This window comes from Protomyctophum parallelum (assembly GCF_964188405.1).
Source record: "Protomyctophum parallelum genome assembly, chromosome: 14".
Taxonomy (NCBI): domain Eukaryota; kingdom Metazoa; phylum Chordata; class Actinopteri; order Myctophiformes; family Myctophidae; genus Protomyctophum; species Protomyctophum parallelum.
Genome location: NC_139709.1, coordinates 9,756,454 through 9,777,175, shown reverse-complemented (window position 1 = coordinate 9,777,175; position 20,722 = coordinate 9,756,454). Strand labels below are relative to the sequence as shown.

The window sequence follows — 20,722 nt, the reverse complement described above, 5'->3', positions numbered from 1 at the left end:
TTCACCATGTAGTAAACGCTGCATTTGTGGTCTGGAGAGGGCAGTTGTTTTACAGACGGGTAAAAAGGCAGGGGCTGATGTCTATGTGAGATGATGATGTCTATGTCTGCACGTCTCTGCTAATAGCTGTTTATGTTGCTGCCATACCGTTTCTGTCAACTCATCGCTCACCGCGGCTGGCTCCATGGTTCATTGTTTGGAAAAAAAGGCACCTTTCAATCAATGTGTCTTTCACTTCATGGAATTCTGCCCACGAGTATTTGATGTAATTCTGTCTTTAGTTCCAGTAGTAGGCTATTAAAGGAGAATTTCATGCTAGAAGGCTTTCTTACCTTCCGTTATAGTTGTTAAGTCTGCACCAAAGTGGACCAGGTGTTATTTTGTGCAAAAACTCATTATTGGCTATTTTCCCCTACCTCACCATATAAGCCCTCAATGGGGCTTTAGTTCTAATTTGCTTAATTCATTCATTCATTTGCACAATGAGTGCTTTTACTTTTGGTACTTTAAGTACATTTTGAAATACTGTCAATAATGTCAATACTTTTGTACTTTTGCTCATTTTGAATCGCAGACTTTTACTTGTAACAGAGTATTTCTACAGTGCAGTATTGGTACGTCTACTTAAGTTAAACATTTGAGTACTTTGTCCACAACTGTTGTTATCCTCCAGGCCATCTGGGAACCCATTTGGTTAAAATAATAATTAAATATGTTTTTGCCTCTGGGGGCATCACCACTTCCCTTTTTGAGCAGTGCACACCGCTCCACTGACTGTGGACTATATGCCCCTATGTATGTTTGGAGTATATGAAGAGCTGCAATACCGCTGGGTGACCTAAAGTGGCACTGTTGAGCAGCCTACACATGCACGCACACACACGCACGCACAAACTAGGGTCTGTGAGTGAGTCTGCAGTTCTGATGCAAGTTCATTCCATAGTTTTGGAGCCAAGCACCAACTCGGTGTATATGGCTTGCTTGGGTGCAGCGAGCTGTGGAGTAATTACTGGGAACTGATGGCTGTTGCACTCCAGCCCATGCAGCCATCCACCCCACAGGGGTCTAGAGTGAAATGGGGATAGACTCCTGTGCTCTGGCTGATAAGCCTCCCCAGCCTGCACTGACCTTAGCCAGGACAGTGAATATCAGCTGTTCTCCAGGCAGTGAATGTCAGAAAAAACAAACATTCATTTTCCTTGTGTTAGTCTCATATTTACAGGTCGGATAAAATGTCGTCTGACTACATTGCTGAGTCCGTGTGCCTCGATACTTTGGTTTCTGGTATTGGGGGAGAGGTGTATCATGTCTGTTATTGACTGGACCTTGTGATGCTGTACAAAATGTATGTAGTTTCCAAATGAAAAATCATAATTCTGGCCTGCTAAAGAACATATCAGCAGCTGTCATGTTGCACAACACAGACGTACACATACTGGACCTAATCCTCCCAAAGGAGCACTTGAAAGATCAAAATCGTAATCGCATATTGCATTTACCTTTGACATTCACCGTCCACCACCGTTCCCCCAGTAAAACGGTAGAGACAGAGAGATGGGTGAGAGATAGAAGTAGAGACGGCGACGAGAAGCATATGAGGGAAAAGGATAAGAGGAGAGAGAGAGAGAGCGAGAGAGAGAGACATTCAAAGAAAAATAATCCTCCAAATACTCCTTTGTTGGTGCTGAGCCAAACTGTAAGGACGGAATCATGAGAACAAACTTGACCGTATCTGCCGTTATATTATATATTAATATAAATATTGAGTTGTGTGTGTGTGTGTGTGTGTGTGTGTGAGAGAGCCCCTGCTGTGTTCTCAGGAGAGACACGAGAAGGATGAGCAGGCGCCGGGGTGCGTGCGTGTGTGCGTGCGTGCGTGTGTGCACGTGCGGGCGGTAGCGAGCAATATACTGATAGTGGGAGAGTGTATTACCAACAGAGATAAGGACATGCTCGTACCTCCTGGCAGACCCACACTGTGACAGACAGGACACGATGCCGGCCACCACTTTTTAAAGGCTAATGAAGTTCCATTTTGGAGGCCCTTTCAAGACCTCTGATGAAGTACACTGACATAATGAGGACATAATGAGGACATAATGGGGTCTTCCAGTGGTGGAAAGTAACTAAGTACATTTATTTAAGTACTGTACTAAGACGAATGAACGAGATTCATTGAAAAATAGAAAATAGCCGATCTACACAATTCTAACCCTAACACAATGCATCGCGATGCATCTGCTATTTTCTAAATATTTTTTACCTTTACCTTTGGTATTTAAATTTTGATGCCAATATTTGTATTAATATTTTTTACTCGAGTACATTTTGAATTCCGGACTTTTACTTGTAACTGAGTATTGATTGATTGATTGAAATCTTTATTAACAGTTTGTAGAATTTACAGTACATTTTAAGCACAAACTCAATACAAAGACTGTCAACTGTGAGTGGACGACCCAATTAAGCATTACACTTGTTTACAACAGGGTCCACATTGTTCAATTCATCAAAACATTTAAAGACATACAAACATTTAGAGACATACAAATAGACATTTCTCTGTAGGTAAAGAACAGAACAGGAATTCATCATATGGGAAGCAAAAAAGGGAAAAGATACTATATACAGTGAGGGAAAATGGGATGGGGGGGTGGGGGGGATTCAGATTTTACAGAGGCCAGTTTCGAATTGCAGCCATCCGTAGGTGCCCTTTGAGAGCGGTTTTGAAGGAGTCAAGGGATTCACATGTCTTAATGACTGTTGGTAGGGCGTTCCACATTTTGGTGGCATAGGAGCGAAAAGAATTTAGTCCCTTGTTTGTGCCGAATCTGGGTTGTACATGGTTTGTTGCACTCCCTCTGGTGTTGTGGGTGTGGACTTCGTTTACATTAAGGAAGTATTTAGACAGGTACATGGGTATCTTGGTGGTGTATCGAATCTTGTGGACCAGACCCATTGCAAGATGCTGTACTCTGTCGTCGACCCTAAGCCATCCCAGCCTGTCAAAGTGGGCAGGGGTGAGGTGGGTTCGGGGGGTGAGGCCAAGTAGGAGCCTGACCAGTTTGTTTTGAGAGGTCTGGAGCCTTGTTTTAAGGGCCTTTGAGGTGCTGTGGTACCAAGAGGTGGATGCATAGTCAAAGAAACCTTGTACGAGGGCTCCTGTTAAGGTCTTCAAGGTGTTTTTGCTGACCAGTGAGGAGATCCTGTAAAGGAATCTTGTTCTTTGATTGACTTTTTTGATTACGTTGGTGGCCATTTTATCACCGGAAAGATTGGCCTCCAGGATGGAACCTAGGTAGGTAATTTCATCTTTTCGTGTGATAATATTGTCACCCACTCTAACCAAGAAGCCATCTGCCTTGCTGAGTTTACTATTTGATCCGAAGAGGATGGATTCAGTTTTTCCCAGGTGTAAGGATAGTTTGTTATCAGCGAGCCAGGTGCAGATTCTACCGAGTTCAGAGCTGAGGGTCTTTTCAACCTGCAGTTTGTTCCTGTCCGAGACCAGCAGTGCTGAGTCATCTGCGAACAGGAACAAGTTGCAGTCACAAGCTGAAGTCATGTCGTTAACATAAATTAGGAACAGTAAAGGCCCTAGTATGCTTCCTTGTGGGACGCCACAGCTCACTGGGAGGGGAGGGGACAGTGTTCCGTTCTACATTGCAGTAATTGACACTTTTACTTCCGTAAAACCTTTTCCACCACTGCAGGGGTCCTCTGGTTGTGATGTCATAAACGCAGCCTCGGGTTCTGCCACTATAAAAAGGCAACATGGTGAGAAGACACTACTGTAATTTAGGCTTTGAAAACGTAACAAATAATCGGTGACGCCATGCAGGTCACCACTTTTCAACCTATCTTCATATAATAGGTCCTCACTAATAATCATGATAAAATGGCACAATTTTTTTCTACTCAGTCTGTGTCTCATAGGAGGGATGTGGGCAGTTTAGAAACCGTCCTCCAGTCACATCATCATTAGGCAGAGTTTTTTTTTTACAAAAATGTTTAGATTTTCATTATCGTGAGAACGATGGCTTCCATTTTCGCATTGCAACTTGTCAGGACTAGAAAGCCTGCAGTTTCTATTAGCTTGTATTCCCCATCGATGATGTCACTGGAGGACGGTTTCTGAACTGCCCACAGCCCTCCTATGAGACACAGACTTCTTTCATGATTATTAGTGAGGACCTATTATATGAAGATAGGTTGAAAAGTGGTCTTTTAACACTCGGTAAAGCTGTATTTTCCACTGGTTCACCGTCTCTATATCTGGCCCCTTCAACGCAGACTATAGGACAATGCTGGTCACATGGGTACATGTTTTGCCTGGGGCACGTGTAATAGTGATACTCGTTGGCTCACTTCATGGACTAGCTAATGGCCGCCAACAAAATGGAGCGAGGCTCAGTGAAGGGAATTGGTTTAATGAGCTGCCATTTATTCCCTTTTATTTACTATATAGACCAAGTGGTTCCCAGACGTTTTAGGTCGAGACCCAAAAGAGAAATTTGCAGATCTACAAGCTATAGATCTGTTTTATTTTCATTACTTCTTAAACGTCTTTCTATATATTTATAGAAATGTTTAGATATGGGGGCACGGTGGCACAGTCTGTATAGCGCTGTCGCCGCACAGCTAGAAGGTCCTGGGTTTGATTCCCACTGGGGACACTGGGGGGGTGTGTTCTCTCCTCCGTGTCATCAGTGCCCATGCCCTAGGTGGGATTGACAACGGGGCCTTTCTGTGTGGCGTTTGCATGTTCTCCCCGGGTCCCCTAGGGTAGGTAGCTACCCCCAGAGCCATCCAATAGAAGAGTTACGATATTGAGGGGGCGGAAACCGAGCGCTCGAGCGCTGTTCATGCAGCCTGAACTGAGACAAGCTGGAGTTGGAAAGTGGCACAAATAAGAGCTATTTTAAGCATGTGTGTAACATGACAACCGTTTTACAATACCAAAGTATTGTACAGTAACAACTAAAGTCTCTTTAATGTTTATGTTGTACTATTACAACAAAACAATCTAAAATAAAGGGATTTAAGATCATTAAAGCTGGGCTGTTTCCTGAGTCCAATGTGTGTGACGATGCTGCAGTGTGACGTGAATATCCTGGTCTTACGTGTGTGTGTGTGTCGTACAGGACCTGACGTAACGTGTGTCCCCTCTACTGCTCGTATTTCAGGACCTGACGTAACGTGTGTCCCCTCTACTGCTCGTATTTCAGGACCTGACGTAACGTGTGTCCCCTCCCCTCTACTGCTCGTATTTCAGGACCTGACGACGCTGCAGTGCGACGTGTGCATCCTGGTCTTCTCGGTGACTGACAGGCGGAGCTTCCACCGCACGGCCCAGCTCCGCCTCCTCCTCAGGGAGTCCCACCCACACACGCCAATCATCCTGGTGGGGAACAAGAGTGACCTTGTCCGCTCGCGGGAGATCAGCACCGAAGGTGAGTGGACCAGGGGCGGGGCTCTAACTGTAATATTACACCTGTCTGAGTGGACCAGGGGCGGGGCTCTAACTGTAATGTTACACCTGTCTTGTCATTCTTCAGCCCGTCTATATATATATATATATATATATATATATATATCGTGTGTCACAAGGACACACAATACTTTGGGCGTCCATAGCGGGCGGTACCCATCCTCCATGTGCACACAAGCACGTAGTAGCCTACACACACACACACACACACACACATGCACTCTCATGCTCATGCAAACTCACACCGTGTTGGGAGTAACGTGTTACAGGTAACGCAGCATGTAACTGTAATCGGATTAGATTAACATAAACATGGGGTGTACGGTGGATGAGTGGTCCAGGCGCATGCCACATATATTATAGGCTCTGGCCTGGCAGCGTGTTGCGTGTTCGAGTCCCGTTCATGACGACCTTTGGTGCGTGTCTCCCCTTTTTCTCTCCCTCTTGTCAGTCTTCACTTAAACTATCAATAAAGGCAAATCTAGTTAGCATTTAGTTAATTAGTAATTTTTTTCAAATAAACAATCTGTTGGGTTTGCTTCTATTGCCACAATTTGAAAAAGCTAATCCATCCGACGACGCAGTTGTTTGTGTCCCACTCCCCACTGCCCAAAGGCTTTCTCCATTGGCCGTCTCTCTGTTCCATCTTTGGGTGTTTATCCCTTCCCCTGCTTTGTGTTTTGCCATTTGTCCAAATTCCATTAGAGGCCCTCTCGAGGCTTTGTCTTTGATCAGCAGAATGGATTTCTTGTCTCCGTGTCCTCGGCTACATGTGTGCACGAATACCCCCCGCGGCAATCTCATCAGCGAAATCATTTCTCCTCTCGAGGTATCGTGACTCGTGAGCGCTGTGTGGATATACTAACATTCTCCCAGAAATGAATGGCTCTCGTGGATTTCAGAGCTCACTTTCTCTATATCTGTGTCATCATTACTGCAGAGTGGCTTGTTCTTTGAGATCTGTTTACCCACAAGCTCTTTGGCAGGCCATATAGCAACACTAAAACATGGTCTTGGCTTAAATAATATACTGAAGAGGAAGCATGTGTTGCACTAGCTCTGGTCCATAGCCAATGCTTCTATGATTTAAAAAGAACGTTTTTGCTACTCACCAAAACAAAGGCAGGTTGTGTCATTACTTTCCTTAGTGGACACACTCTGAGCCCCCCACCACACTATAAACGGTACTTTTTGTCCAGAAAAAAGTATATATTTTTAAGAAAATATTCTCTATGAGGCAGTTCTCTGGGCAATATCGGTAGAGGGCGCATTGGAGTAACTAAAAGTATTTTTTCCCCGGTGGAAACAAAATCCCTTTATGCCCAAAAAGTACCGTTTATACGTGTGGTGGGGGGCTCAGAGTGCGTCCACTAAGGAAAGTAGGCTTTCTAAGTTGTGAGTAGCAAAAACGTTCTTTTTATTTACGCTAAAGAGGAGAGGCTGGTCTGAGTTCCATGTGAGAGTTAAAAGCGAAAGTAGCATAGCCAATGCAGGGCAGAATCATAGAAGCATTGGCTATGGACCAGAGCTAGTGTTGCACCGGATTGTGTTTTCTGATTGACTGATAATTGACAAAAATGTGTATACAGTACGTATATTTGTACAAAACGGGAAAAAGTTATAAGTGAGCACGAGTATGTTACATATTTATACCAGTAGGGGGCACCAGAGATACAGAGAAGAAATTGGAACGATACAGAGAAGAAATTGGACGATACAAATTGGAATGATACAGAGAACCAATAGACGGGAGTTGCACCACTCGGTTCACACTGGTGTGATTTTAGTTGTTTGTTTTGTTTCACTCAATTCCCAACTACACTACTACGCAGAAGAACATGCAGGGTAGCCTACTGTAAAAGCCTACTGTAAAAGGAACCTACTACAACTCCACCTGATTGATGTTTATAATTAGGTTCAGCTGCTATTCAGCCAGAACCTGATGAAGGACCTTAGGAAGTTAATGGGTGCACATTATAAGGCATTTTGTTAATTATTACGCCGCCTGTCTTCATTTAAGAAAAGAGAGTCACACATGCCTAACATTATGACCGTGAATCGAACCCGCACAGTCGCGGTGAACCCTTCCCATTATCCGGTTATGCATATACATAGTGAGTGAGATGAGTGTGTATTTAATTAATATTTAAAATGCCGTGGGCCCCACGTCGCGGTAGAATGCTGGTAAGACATAGCGGAGAAAGGGAGGTGGAACAGTCACAGCATAGACCTGGATATGAACCCAATGTGTTCGTTCTTAAATTATGCATCTGAACCATTTGTACTCATACTTTTTTCATGTGACGGCCGGGTTACATGGAGTCTGGTTTGCAACAAATACATAAAACCTGACACAAATGTTGCTATAAGAATACCGACTTAAAATGGCTACAGGATGTGTTTGATTGGAAGCGTCGGCGCTGTCGTTGCACTTGCAGGTGTTGATGAAAGTGCTAAAGTGGAGAATGGTGTAAAAGTGGAGCAATTTGGTGTTCATGTTCATGTGAATCATGTGACTGTCTTCAAGTTCACACCTGTCCAGCATACAACATCATATCGGCTTCCATTTGTGAACATATCATATCGGTAATGCAGATGCTACACAACCCCCTCGTCCCCTAGCTGTTTAATCCCTGAACCAAATGTCATTCCAGTGTGTTTTCCGACAGCTCTCTCTCTGCCCTCTCAAGGTTGTGTTGTCAGACAGGACGTCTCCGACACTTCTGGATTATCTCCCTCTCACGGCTGGGGGTCACTATCTTTAAGTGTGTGGATCAGTGTGCACATAACAGATGTGCCAGCCAGCACACACGTGCATGTGCGTATGCAGAGCAACACACACACGCACGCACGCACGTGCACACACAATTTCTTACTTCTTGTGTGTGCCGTAGGAGGTGACACTGTTCCTCATGTGTAGAGAAGTATGTACAATATGATGAGAGGAATGAAGAATTAATTGGAAATGAGGGGATAGAATGGGGGGATAAAGCAGTGAAGAGGGAAAGGGGAGGGGGGGGGGGCAGAGAAAGGGACCTGCGTTGGGGAATCTCTCTCCAAGGAAATTATGCTAGTTATGTGTGTCACACACATACTAGCATAATGTCCTTGGAGTGTGTGTGTGTGTGTGTGTGTGTGTGTGTGTGTGTGATCAGTATAGCAGCCCGAATTAATGTGGGGCCCAGGGACGCCCAGGGGTCCTTGAGGGGGTTCCGGGGGGTTGTTATTGAAGGCCGATGCCTCTATACAAACACAAAATGTACCACGCTCCATCAAAATGCTATTCTGATGTAGTTGTTCTGTTCTGTTCTCAACTTAAACGTCGTAGGCATGGCTGTCAACAATCATGACTTGATGATGCGTTGTCACACCAAAATTGTGATTGTTTTTCCCACGCATGGGGCAGATATGACAAATCACTACAAAGATAGCGGAAATAGGCCTGGCCCGTGGCTCAGTGGTCCAGCCACCTTGGCTGGTAATCCAGTCTGGCAGTGTGCCGCGGGTTCGACTCCCGATCCCGACGGCCTTTACTGCATGTCACCCCCCCCCCCCCTCCATCTCTCTCAGTCTACTGTCAATCCCTCTATAAAAAATACAAAAAGATCATGTGTACCAATTTGCGTGAGATTTGGATGAAATCTGTGCGACTAATATAAACAGTGTGTTTTGCAGGAATCGGCCTCATGGTGGCGCTATAACCGGCAGATGGAGGGATGCAGGGAAAATGTTTTCCATGGTCTCTAGGGAGTGCGCATACAAAGTTGTACACGGATCGATGCAGTTATACAGTAGCTAAAAACAGGAATTGCCCTGTTATAGCGCTGATTTGGAATAAAATAAGTGGCATGTCGTCCTAGTGGAAATATGCGTGTATAATTTTTCACAGAAATTGCACATTGTGTTTGTGATTTGTGCCATTTTGTTCGAAACGGACCAATCATGTTAGCTTTGGAAGCCAATCTTAGCCAATCAGGATGGAATATGGGAAATGGTGCAGATCCGTGTTGATCACATGACTATGAAGATAGTGTATACTATTACTAGCTCATTTTGTGATGTATGGATAAAATGTGTACGAGTAATCTACAGAAATGTGTTTTGCCAAAATTGGCCTCGTGGTGACAGGCCGAATATTTGGGGGAGAGGTTCGTCGTTGGCATCCAGGGAGTGTGTGTGCACAGTTTGGCATGGATCGGGCCAACGGTGTCGGAAATTAGCTGTTAACGGACGGATGGACACACACACACACGGACACACACAAACACACGGACAGACGGACGCAATGCGAAACATACTCTCCCCATGCCTTCGGCCTGGTGGAGACAATAAAGAAACACATACTCTCTCCCCATGCCTTCGGCCTGGTGGAGACAATAAAGAAACAACACATACTCTCTCCCCATGCCTTCAGCCTGATGGAGACAATAAAGAAACACATACTCTCTCCCCATGCCTTCGGCCTGGTGGAGACAATAAAGAAACAACACATACTCTCTCCCCATGCCTTCAGCCTGATGGAGACAATAAATAAACAACACATACTCTCTCCCCATGCCTTCAGCCTGGTGGAGACAATAAAGAAACACATACTCTCTCCCCATGCCTTCAGCCTGATGGAGACAATAAAGAAACACATACTCTCTCCCCATGCCTTCAGCCTGATGGAGACAATAAAGAAACACATACTCTCTCCCCATGCCTTCAGCCTGATGGAGACAATAAAGAAACACATACTCTCTCCCCATGCCTTCAGCCTGGTGGAGACAAAGAAACAACACATACTCTCTCCCCATGCCTTCAGCCTGGTGGAGACAATAAAGTAACAACACATACTCTCTCCCCATGCCTTCAGCCTGGTGGAGACAAAGAAACAACACATACTCTCTCCGCATGCCTTCGGCCTGATGGAGACAATAAAGAAACAACACATACTCTCTCTCCATGCCTTCAGCCTGGTGGAGACGACAAAGAAACACATACTCTCTCCCCATGCCTTCAGCCTGGTGGAGACAATAAAGAAACACATACTCTCTCCCCATGCCTTCGGCCTGGTGGAGTCAATAAAGAAACACATACTCTCTCCCCATGCCTTCAGCCTGGTGGAGACAATAAAGAAACACATACTCTCTCCCCATGCCTTCAGCCTGATGGAGACAATAAAGAAACAACACATACTCTCTCCCCATGCCTTCGGCCTGGTGGAGACAATAAAGATGAACGCCACAAAAGAGATAGCGGAAATAGGCGAGCTAGAAGCTTTCCGCGAGGCGCGTTGTGAGGTTGTAGGTCTTGCTACTTTCATTATTTCATTATTCAATGTTTATTCAATGTTTTTCAACATGGAAACGATTATGACGATTTAATAATTGCGATTATCTCAAATAATTCCGATTTAGGGGATTATGTAGGGCCTAAATGTAGGTCCATCATATGCCGTAATCCATTAAGTATGTGCCATATGCATATGGGAGTGGGGACGGGGGTATTAGCCTATATCATGGCACAAGTAGAAGCATTTGTCCTTCTGTTGAATCTTTGCCTGGAGCTGTGTTGATTTTGACAGCAAATTTCGATTTTAGTTTTAGTCATAGACAGTCTTTTGAATAGTTTTTCATTTAGTTTTAGTCACATTTTAGTCACCTGGAATATTTTAGTGTCAAATTTTTTGTCGACTAAAATGTATTTTGGCGGGCCTTGATGCCGTCGTAATGGCTGATTTTACAATATCACAACGCGTCGCTCTGCGACGCATTGTGAGCTTGTAGATCGGCTATTTTCAGCATGCAACAGTGTAAAATTACTTGTGTCTTTTACTTACTTATACTGTATCTGTTGTCCACTAGGCCCTTCCTAACATTTTGGTCTAGTTTTTATTTTTACGAAATTGTCAGTATATTTAGTCTTATCATAGTTTAAGTTTTCATTTATTTTCCATTTAGTGTTCGTCTGTGTCAAAAGGTAGTCAACGAACATCTTCCGTCATAGTATTAGTCGACTAAATCAACACAGTCACAAACCTCTGTCTACCATTCTACCTGTAATATGATACTGCTTCAGAAAAACGATTCATCAATAAAAAATCACAATTTTGCACCAGAACAGTGTTGATGAACTGAAAGGCTGGTGTTTTTGTTTATTTTAATACAGTACATAAAAGCCTTTAGCCTGGATTCGTCTTAGATCTTCTGGTAGTTTGTTCAAACCGTGTGTGGCATAATAAAACACTGCCTCACTATTCTTTATTTAAATTGTGTCTCTCTCTCTCTCTCTCTCTCTCTCTCTCTCTCTCTCTCTCTCTGGAAGCCAATGAATGATCCGAGAATTGGTTTAATGTGAGTAAATTCAATGTGAGTAAATCTATTACCAGAGAGTTTAAATGGAATGTCAGTAAGCTTGTGTTTATACCAAGTTGCTTTTCCATGATTGTAATGGTGACATTTTCATTTGACATTGAAGTATTGATATCTTATATAATCGTTGTCGGCCGACGGGGCAGACGTCGCAGAAATAAGTCAAATGGATTACTGTAGCTTAAAATAACTTGGGGGGAGAAAGTCAAGTACATTACTGTAGCTGTAGACAAGATTACACGGCATTGTGATTGTAAATCAACTTTTCTTTTAAAGGTTTTATGACATTCATTTTAATTTATTTTTCTTTTTCTTTTTTCTTTTAGGTTTTATGACCTCAATTACACCCAAAAAACCTGAACTTTGAACATTCAGTGGATTTTCTGTGGTCTGAAGTTTTCTTTGGGGTTTGGAAGCCTTTTGAGCTACAATGAAAACAGGCAAAACAGTGAAAACAGTGACATCTGCTGGCAAATCCCATTGACATATATGGGATTTGCAAGATCTTACATCACAAACTGCCGGCAAATCAGAGCACCTGTTTGAGCCAGAAAACCCCAGATCACAGAAAATCTACTGAATGTTAAAAGTTCATGTTTTTTGGGTTCAATTCCAAAACCTTTTTTTTAATGTCACAATCCCTTTAATACATGTACAAGTTACAACATAAGACCCAAAACATGCCCTCAACTCCTTCACCTTCAGGGTGTGGGGGGGGTGTCAAAAATGTGAGGCCCGGTTCAATTATTATAATAATTATTTTGGGCCTGAAAATGTTGAGAACCCACTGTCCACTGTACTGTCCACTGTGCTACAGTGTACTAGTGGGACAGGAGAACCACTGTCCACTGTGCTACAGTGTACTAGTGGGACAGGAGAACCACTGTCCACTGTGCTACAGTCTACTAGTGGGGACAGGAGAACCACTGTCCACTGTGCTACAGTGTACTAGTGGGACAGGAGAACCACTGTCCACTGTGCTACAGTCTACTAGTGGGACAGGAGAGCCACTGTCCACTGTGCTACAGTCTACTAGTGGGGACAGGAGAACCACTGTCCACTGTGCTACAGTGTACTAGTGGGACAGGAGAACCACTGTCCACTGTGCTACAGTCTACTAGTGGGACAGGAGAGCCACTGTCCACTGTGCTACAGTCTACTAGTGGGGACAGGAGAGCCACTGTCCACTGTGCTACAGTCTACTAGTGAGGACAGGAGAGCCACTGTCCACTGTGCTACAGTGTACTAGTGAGGACAGGAGAACCACTGTCCACTGTGCTACAGTCTACTAGTGAGGACAGGAGAACCACTGTCCACTGTGCTACAGTGTACTAGTGAGGACAGGAGAACCACTGTCCACTGTGCTACAGTGTACTAGTGGGACAGGAGAACCACTGTCCACTGTGCTACAGTGTACTAGTGAGGACAGGAGAACCACTGTCCACTGTGCTACAGTGTACTAGTGGGACAGGAGAACCACTGTCCACTGTACTGTCCACTGTGCTACAGTCTACTAGTGGGGACAGGAGAGCGGAAGCGTGCAACAGCTATTTCTTTTAAATAGCAGCTTGTGTGTGTGGTCAGCAATATGGAAATGGTGCATCTCTGTTACAGGGACAGCCGACGACAAGGAAGTTCAACTCACGCACGCACGCACGCACGCACGCACGCACACACATGCTCCATCTGATATGTGAGCCTGTACAGTATATACAGTAAGTGCGGATGTGGAGACCAGGGGCTGAGCTGAGCTCATTGCAGCCATGCAGGTGTACAGTACATCACTGTTATGGAGTGCGAGGGGATGCTCATGCCCACAGCCCAAATGGACTCGGGTCGTAAAGTCCATTTTATTTCTGGAGTGCACGGTGACACTTTTATTCCCTTGTCCACTCACCCCCCCCCCCCCCCTGCCTCCCTCCACCCCCACCCCCAGTGTTTATCTACTGTATACTGTCTCTCACCCACTCCCCTCATTCTGTCTCTTGATCTCTCTCTCTCTCTCTCTCTCTCTCTCTCTCTCTCTCTCTCTCTCTCTCTCTCTCTCTCTCTCTCTCACATGCACGTGTACGCACGCAAGCAAACAACACTCTTGTACTGCCATGTTTATTATGCTCACAGACTTGAGTTCCTTTTCTCACTTTTCACTCACACTCTCGCGCTCTCTCCCACACACTTGCTCTCAATTGCCTTGATATATTCACACACACAGGCATGGACACACACACACACACACACACACACGCACACGTGCGCATGCATATTATGCTCACAGACTTGACTTCTTTCTCTCACTTTCAAGTACACGTACACGCTGTCACTTGGTGAGAACACTCACATTCACTGGGCTAACTAACTGGGTTAGCACTGTCCCACTTTAATAGGACAGCTGGTGATGAATATGTTCTGGGTCTTGCGCTCGGGTTGCATTCTATCCCTCGATCTGCTCGCATGTTCCCCTCCTCTGTTCGCTCTGCATGTTCTCTCTATGTATGTTCTTCTTCATGTTCTTCTCTGTTGGCTCTGACTTCTTTAAGAGCGTTTTATACTTTATAATAGCAACCTATTGTGCTTATATAGGCTTGTGCACTGGCCTGGTTTTCAGCCTGATTCGTGCGTTCTGTGATTAGTTTGGGGGCAGTGCATACTATAGTTTAGACTAGTCATTGTTTAGACCTTGGGTTAAGGTTAGGTTTAGGTGTGCTGCCCCGTGGGAGGTTAGGTTTAGGGTCAGGGTTTGAGATTTGAGGTTGTAGTGGTAGGACTAATGACTGGTCTAACCAATGACTAGTCTAAACCAAAAACTGTCTAAGCTAAGTACTGCACCCGTTTGGGGGGTGCATACAGTACGTTGGTTAGACATACTAACAGTCCTACAATCACTAGTTAGACAAACCTGTGCTGCGGGTTAAAAATCACCCGTGGCTCCCGACATGCGTGGCGGGTTCAAACCAATGCGTGCTGCGGGTTATAAATCTCCCGTGGGCGGTGGCCTCCTGTGAGGTTATAGGTCTATGGGTTTGGGCAGGCCGTCTGACTCATGGTGTGTCTGATTGCGCCAGTTCAAGAGTTGAGAGTAAAACCTACGGTAAAAAGTAAACACAGAGTTTCAGTATTAGGCAACAGTGCAGCACTATCTCTCTCTCTCTCTGTTTCTGGCACAACAGCGCCCCAGTGGTACTAATAGTCATACCACTGGTGCTCATAGTCACATAGGTGAACAACACATAGGTGAACACGGACAAAGCTGTTCCTTGGAGTGGTCGCACCACTCAAGAAGTGACGGTTGTGTGTGGTGAGTTTAGTGAATGATACGTAGGTTGCAGCCTGCAGGGCAGCAGCAGTAGCTGCGCATTGCAGCCTGCAGGGCAGCAGCAGTAGCTGCGCATTGCAGCCTGCAGGGCAGCAGCAGTAGCTGCGCATTGCAGCCTGCAGGGCAGCAGCAGTAGCTGCGCATTGCAGCCTGCAGGGCAGCAGCAGTAGCTGCGCATTGCAGCCTGCAGGGCAGCAGCAGTAGCTGCGCATTGCAGCCTGCAGGGCAGCAGCAGTAGCTGCGCATTGCAGCCTGCAGGGCAGCAGCAGTAGCTGCGCATTGCAGCCTGCAGGGCAGCAGCAGTAGCTGCGCATTGCAGCCTGCAGGGCAGCAGCAGTAGCTGCACGGTGCGCATCGACACGACTTCAAACTGGTGTTTGACGTCACGCTGTGACGCATTTTGACCTTGTAGATCGGCTATTTTTTCAAATGGCCCGAAATGTACTCTATACGTACCATAGATACTTATATATACTATAAGTATCTATGGTAACTAAAGTTTTCAAATAAAAAGTACAGTATTTGCCTCTGAGATGTAGTGGAGTAGAAGTAAAAGTATTAACCCATTTTGATCGGGAACCCGTTTTGGTGTTAGCATTACGCTGTGCTTTAGCTATTGAAAAATAGCAGATCTACAAGCTCATAGCGCGCCACCGAGTGGCGCGCTATGAGCTTGTAGGTCTGCTATTTTTGAAAAAATCAAAGAGCGACTGACGTAGAAGACATTTTTTTAATCTGATCTCGGGTCAGAATGGGTTAAAAAAAAACGGTGACTGTGATAATAGAACCTGTGAGCAGAGATGAGTATAGACGGGGATCAAGTGTCAAGGGAAGAAAGTGGGCGTTACGTACGTAACACACCCCTGGGGGGATTATATGGGGGATGACGGCAAACATCTTAATGAAACCTGGTAGGGTCAATCAGTCGGGCAGCAGGACGACCCCACTTGAGTGCTTTTTCCCTGCAGTGATAAAGGTCAACAAGGCTGTCCAGGAGAAGCTAATGGCTTCTTGGCTCGCTGCAGAAAGACGAGGACTGAGTCAGGAAGGAGTGACTGGAGTGGGAGGCAGCCTGAGAGTATAACTGATTATGCCTCTGTGACAGTGATGTTTCAGTATAGCTGATACGCCTCTGTGACAGTGATGTTTCAGTATAACTGATATGCCTCTGTGACAGTGATGTTTCAGTATAACTGATATGCCTCTGTGACAGTGATGTTTCAGTATAACTGATATGCCTCTGTGACTGAAACGGTGCTGTTTCAGTAGAATGGTACCTCTCTGACTGCTGTTTCAGTAGAATGGTACCTCTCTGACTGCTGTTTCAGTAGAATGGTACCTCTCTGACTGCTGTTTCAGTAGAATGGTACCTCTCTGACTGCTGTTTCAGTAGAATGGTACCTCTCTGACTGCTGTTTCAGTAGAATGGTACCTCTCTGACTGCTGTTTCAGTAGAATGGTACCTCTCTGACTGCTGTTTCAGTAGAATGGTATACCTCTCTGACTGCTGTTTCAGTAGAATGGTACCTCTCTGACTGCTGTTTCAGTAGAATGGTATACCTCTCTGACTGCTGTTTCAGAAGAATGGTATACCTCTCTGACTGCTGTTTCAGTAGAATGGTATACCTCTCTGACTGCTGTTTCAGTAGAACGGTACCTCTCTGACTGCTGTTTCAGTAGAATGGTATACCTCTCTGACTGCTGTTTCAGTAGAATGGTACCTCTGACTGCTGTTTCAGTAGAATGGTACCTCTCTGACTGCTGTTTCAGTAGAATGGTATACCTCTCTGACTGCTGTTTCAGTAGAATGGTACCTCTGACTGCTGTTTCAGTAGAATGGTATACCTCTCTGACTGCTGTTTCAGTAGAATGGTACCTCTGACTGCTGTTTCAGTAGAATGGTACCTCTCTGACTGCTGTTTCAGTAGAATGGTACCTCTGACTGCTGTTTCAGTAGAACGGTACCTCTCTGACTGCTGTTTCAGTAGAATGGTATACCTCTCTGACTGCTGTTTCAGTAGAATGGTACCTCTCTGACTGCTGTTTCAGTAGAATGGTATACCTCTCTGACTGCCGTTTCAGTAGAATGGTATACCTCTCTGACTGCTGTTTCAGTATAATGGTATACCTCTCTGACTGCCGTTTCAGTAGAATGGTATACCTCTCTGACTGCCGTTTCAGTAGAATGGTATACCTCTCTGACTGCTGTTTCAGTAGAATGGTATACCTCTCTGACTGCCGTTTCAGTAGAATGGTATACCTCTCTGACTGCTGTTTCAGTAGAATGGTACCTATCTGACTGCTGTTTCAGTATAACGGTATACCTCTCTGACTGCCGTTTCAGTAGAATGGTATACCTCTCTGACTGCTGTTTCAGTATAATGGTATACCTCTCTGACTGCTGTTTCAGTAGAATGGTATACCTCTCTGACTGCTGTTTTAGTAGAACGGTACCTCTCTGACTGCTGTTTCATAAGAATGGGGCACATTTGAACCATGACGGTTTTGGATCCAATGCACGGTTTTGAATTCTATGCACACAGAATAACGCTTAACTACTTCCGGGGCCGCTTCCCTACACTTCCTATGCAGGTGTTACCGTTGATACTAATTAAGGCTCTGTTCCATTTAGTGTGTAGTGGTTCTCAAGCTTTTTTAAATTTCAAGGACCCCCATAACTCTGAGAGTTGCGGGTCCATTGGGTTCCATTTGTAGTTACACACCCGTATACGGGGGGGCATTTGGTACCCACTCAAGGACACTTTGAGTCATTAACACTGACTCTGTTTGACCAGAATGGAACAGAGCCTTCATTAGTATCATTAACACCGACTCTGTTTGACCAGAATGGAACAGAGCCTTCATTAGTATCATTAACACTGACTCTGTTTGACCAGAATGGAACAGAGCCTTCATTAGTATCATTAACACTGACTCTGTTTGACCAGAATGGAACAGGGCCTTCATTAGTATCATTAACACTGACTCTGTTTGACCAGAATGGAACAGAGCCTTCATTAGCATCATTAACACTGACTCTGTTTGACCAGAATGGAACAGAGCCTTCATTAGTATCATTAACACTGACTCTGTTTGACCAGAATGGAACAGAGCCTTCATTAGTATCATTAACACTGACTCTGTTTGACCAGAATGGAACAGAGCCTTCATTAGTATCATTAACACTGACTCTGTTTGACCAGAATGGAACAGAGCCTTCATTAGTATCATTAACACTGACTCTGTTTGACCAGAATGGAACAGAGCCTTCATTAGTATCATTAACACTGACTCTGTTTGACCAGAATGGAACAGAGCCTTCATTAGCATCATTAACACTGACTCTGTTTGACCAGAATGGAACAGAGCCTTCATTAGTATCATTAACACTGACTCTGTTTGACCAGAATGGAACAGAGCCTTCATTAGCATCATTAACACTGACTCTGTTTGACCAGAATGGAACAGAGCCTTCATTAGCATCATTAACACTGACTCTGTTTGACCAGAATGGAACAGAGCCTTCATTAGCATCATTAACACTGACTCTGTTTGACCAGAATGGAACAGAGCCTTCATTAGTATCATTAACACTGACTCTGTTTGACCAGAATGGAACAGAGCCTTTATTAGTATCATTAACACTGACTCTGTTTGACCAGAATGGAACAGAGCCTTCATTAGTATCATTAACACTGACTCTGTTTGACCAGAATGGAACAGAGCCTTCATTAGTATCATTAACACTGACTCTGTTTGACCAGAATGGAACAGAGCCTTCATTAGTTTGAGAGAGAGCTCGCTGTGCTGCTGGTTCAAGATAGGCCTCACATCCTGCATGTTCTCTTCGTCCCTCAACCAGCCTCCATTAAATGTACGGCTGCAACGATTATTTTCTTTCATTCATTATTTCAACTAATCGAATAACCGAGAAGCATGTTTTTTTCCCCCCCCTAATACTAGACTAGACTAGTTCGATTAACTGTTGCACCCCTAAATAATCCCATGTTTGTCCTGTAACTTCACGTTAATCCCACACAGGCTGTGTGAATCCCCCTTCTTTCTTTCTCCCTCTCTTCCCCCTTATCTCATCTCATCTCTCCGCTCCACTCAATTCAATTTCCCACCACCGTCTTTCTCCTCTCCTCTCTCCTCACGTCACCTTCTTCCCTCCTCTCCTCTCCTCTCCTCTCCTCCCCCTCCACTCCGCTCAATTCAATTTCCCACAGGCTTTTATCGGGGTCGTAAAGACTCGATTCAATCACCTGTCATTGGTATTATGCTAAGCCCTGCAGATCTGGTTAGGGATTTGTCTTTTCCTACTAAACATCGGCTCCTCTCCTCTCCACCTTCCCCTGATCCCCTCACTTGCCATCGAGGAGTGGTAGTGGATTGACAGCTGCCGTGCGCGGCTGGATTATTACACTCAGCAGAAATCTAGTTTTCTATCCTGCCCGTGGTAACACAGATTCACCTGTGAAGCCTGCATACTGTACAATTTCACCATGCCTAGTTTTTATCGAGTACTTTTAATGAGGAAGAACACACACATCCAAATAAGGCAGATGCTGTGCAGAAAATGGTAGATTATTATGTTTTATTTCAGATTATTATTATATATTTTCTTCAAGGTATGCTACAGTACAGTCCATTACGGAAATCATGATTATTGATCAATCTGAACAGAAGTTTTGATAAATATTGATATTTTAATTTAATACAATATATTTGTATTTGTGTCTATACTGTCTACCACCATCGTCAAATTTGGCACCAGAACTATCGAAACGTATAGTTTTGCAGGCCAGATGTGCATGTCGAATTGAATAAAATAACACTATCCATTACTCCATATTTAGGTGATAAGGTGACCACCGAAATGGTGGTTAGTAAAACAGATGTTTGTGTGAGCGGTGAGTCGCTTATCACCGCAGCTTGACGTCATGTTGTAGTTTTCGTTTAATCACCTTCAGGGTGATTAACCACCTCCGCTTCACGTCGGTGGTTAAACCCCCTGTCGGTAAATTATCTCCCGACAACGACCACCTAGGCAGACATTATCCCGGACCCTCACACACTACATGTATGTGTACACTATACAGCCTATACTGGCAGCGAGTCTGCACAATACATTTGGCGCTGATGGGTGGAACGGTTTGTGAGATTAGATTAGACGGACATCGTCGTAAATAAGCAACCTACCCTCCCATACAGATGGCTAGGCTCCTGCAGAGCCATCGGGATATCAGGATGAATATCCTTTAGTGATGGAAACGTTGAGCTGCAATAAACAGCAGTGGGTGCACTGGGTGGCGGGTGCTGCTAACGCTTTGCAGACTCTATTATTATTGTTTTAATGCTGATCATTTGGTTTGTCTCTGCATCTGTTCACTAGAGTATGAGCTTACATTCCACTCCCACAATGCATGTTCTAACATGTAGCTGTGTTCACCTCTGAAAGGGGCTTGGCTCCATTACATGCTAATGGACTCTTCTTTTCACAATAGAGTTGAGCATGGCATTAAACATAGTTTCAGCGTTTAGTCCCACACAGGGGGGATAGAC

General features: G+C 44.6%; 1 protein-coding gene across 1 annotated transcript in view; it reads left to right on the top strand.

Annotated features, from left to right (window-relative positions):
- rem2 (RAS (RAD and GEM)-like GTP binding 2) overlaps positions 1 to 20,722 on the top strand; it is a gene marked incomplete at its 5' end in the record, with an annotated part of 54,608 nt that overhangs the window by 30,140 nt on the left and 3,746 nt on the right. The window contains one exon of the mRNA XM_083782208.1: positions 5,276 to 5,453. Coding sequence (XP_083638334.1) covers positions 5,276 to 5,453 — 178 coding nt within the window. The remainder of the gene's footprint in view (positions 1 to 5,275; positions 5,454 to 20,722) is intronic.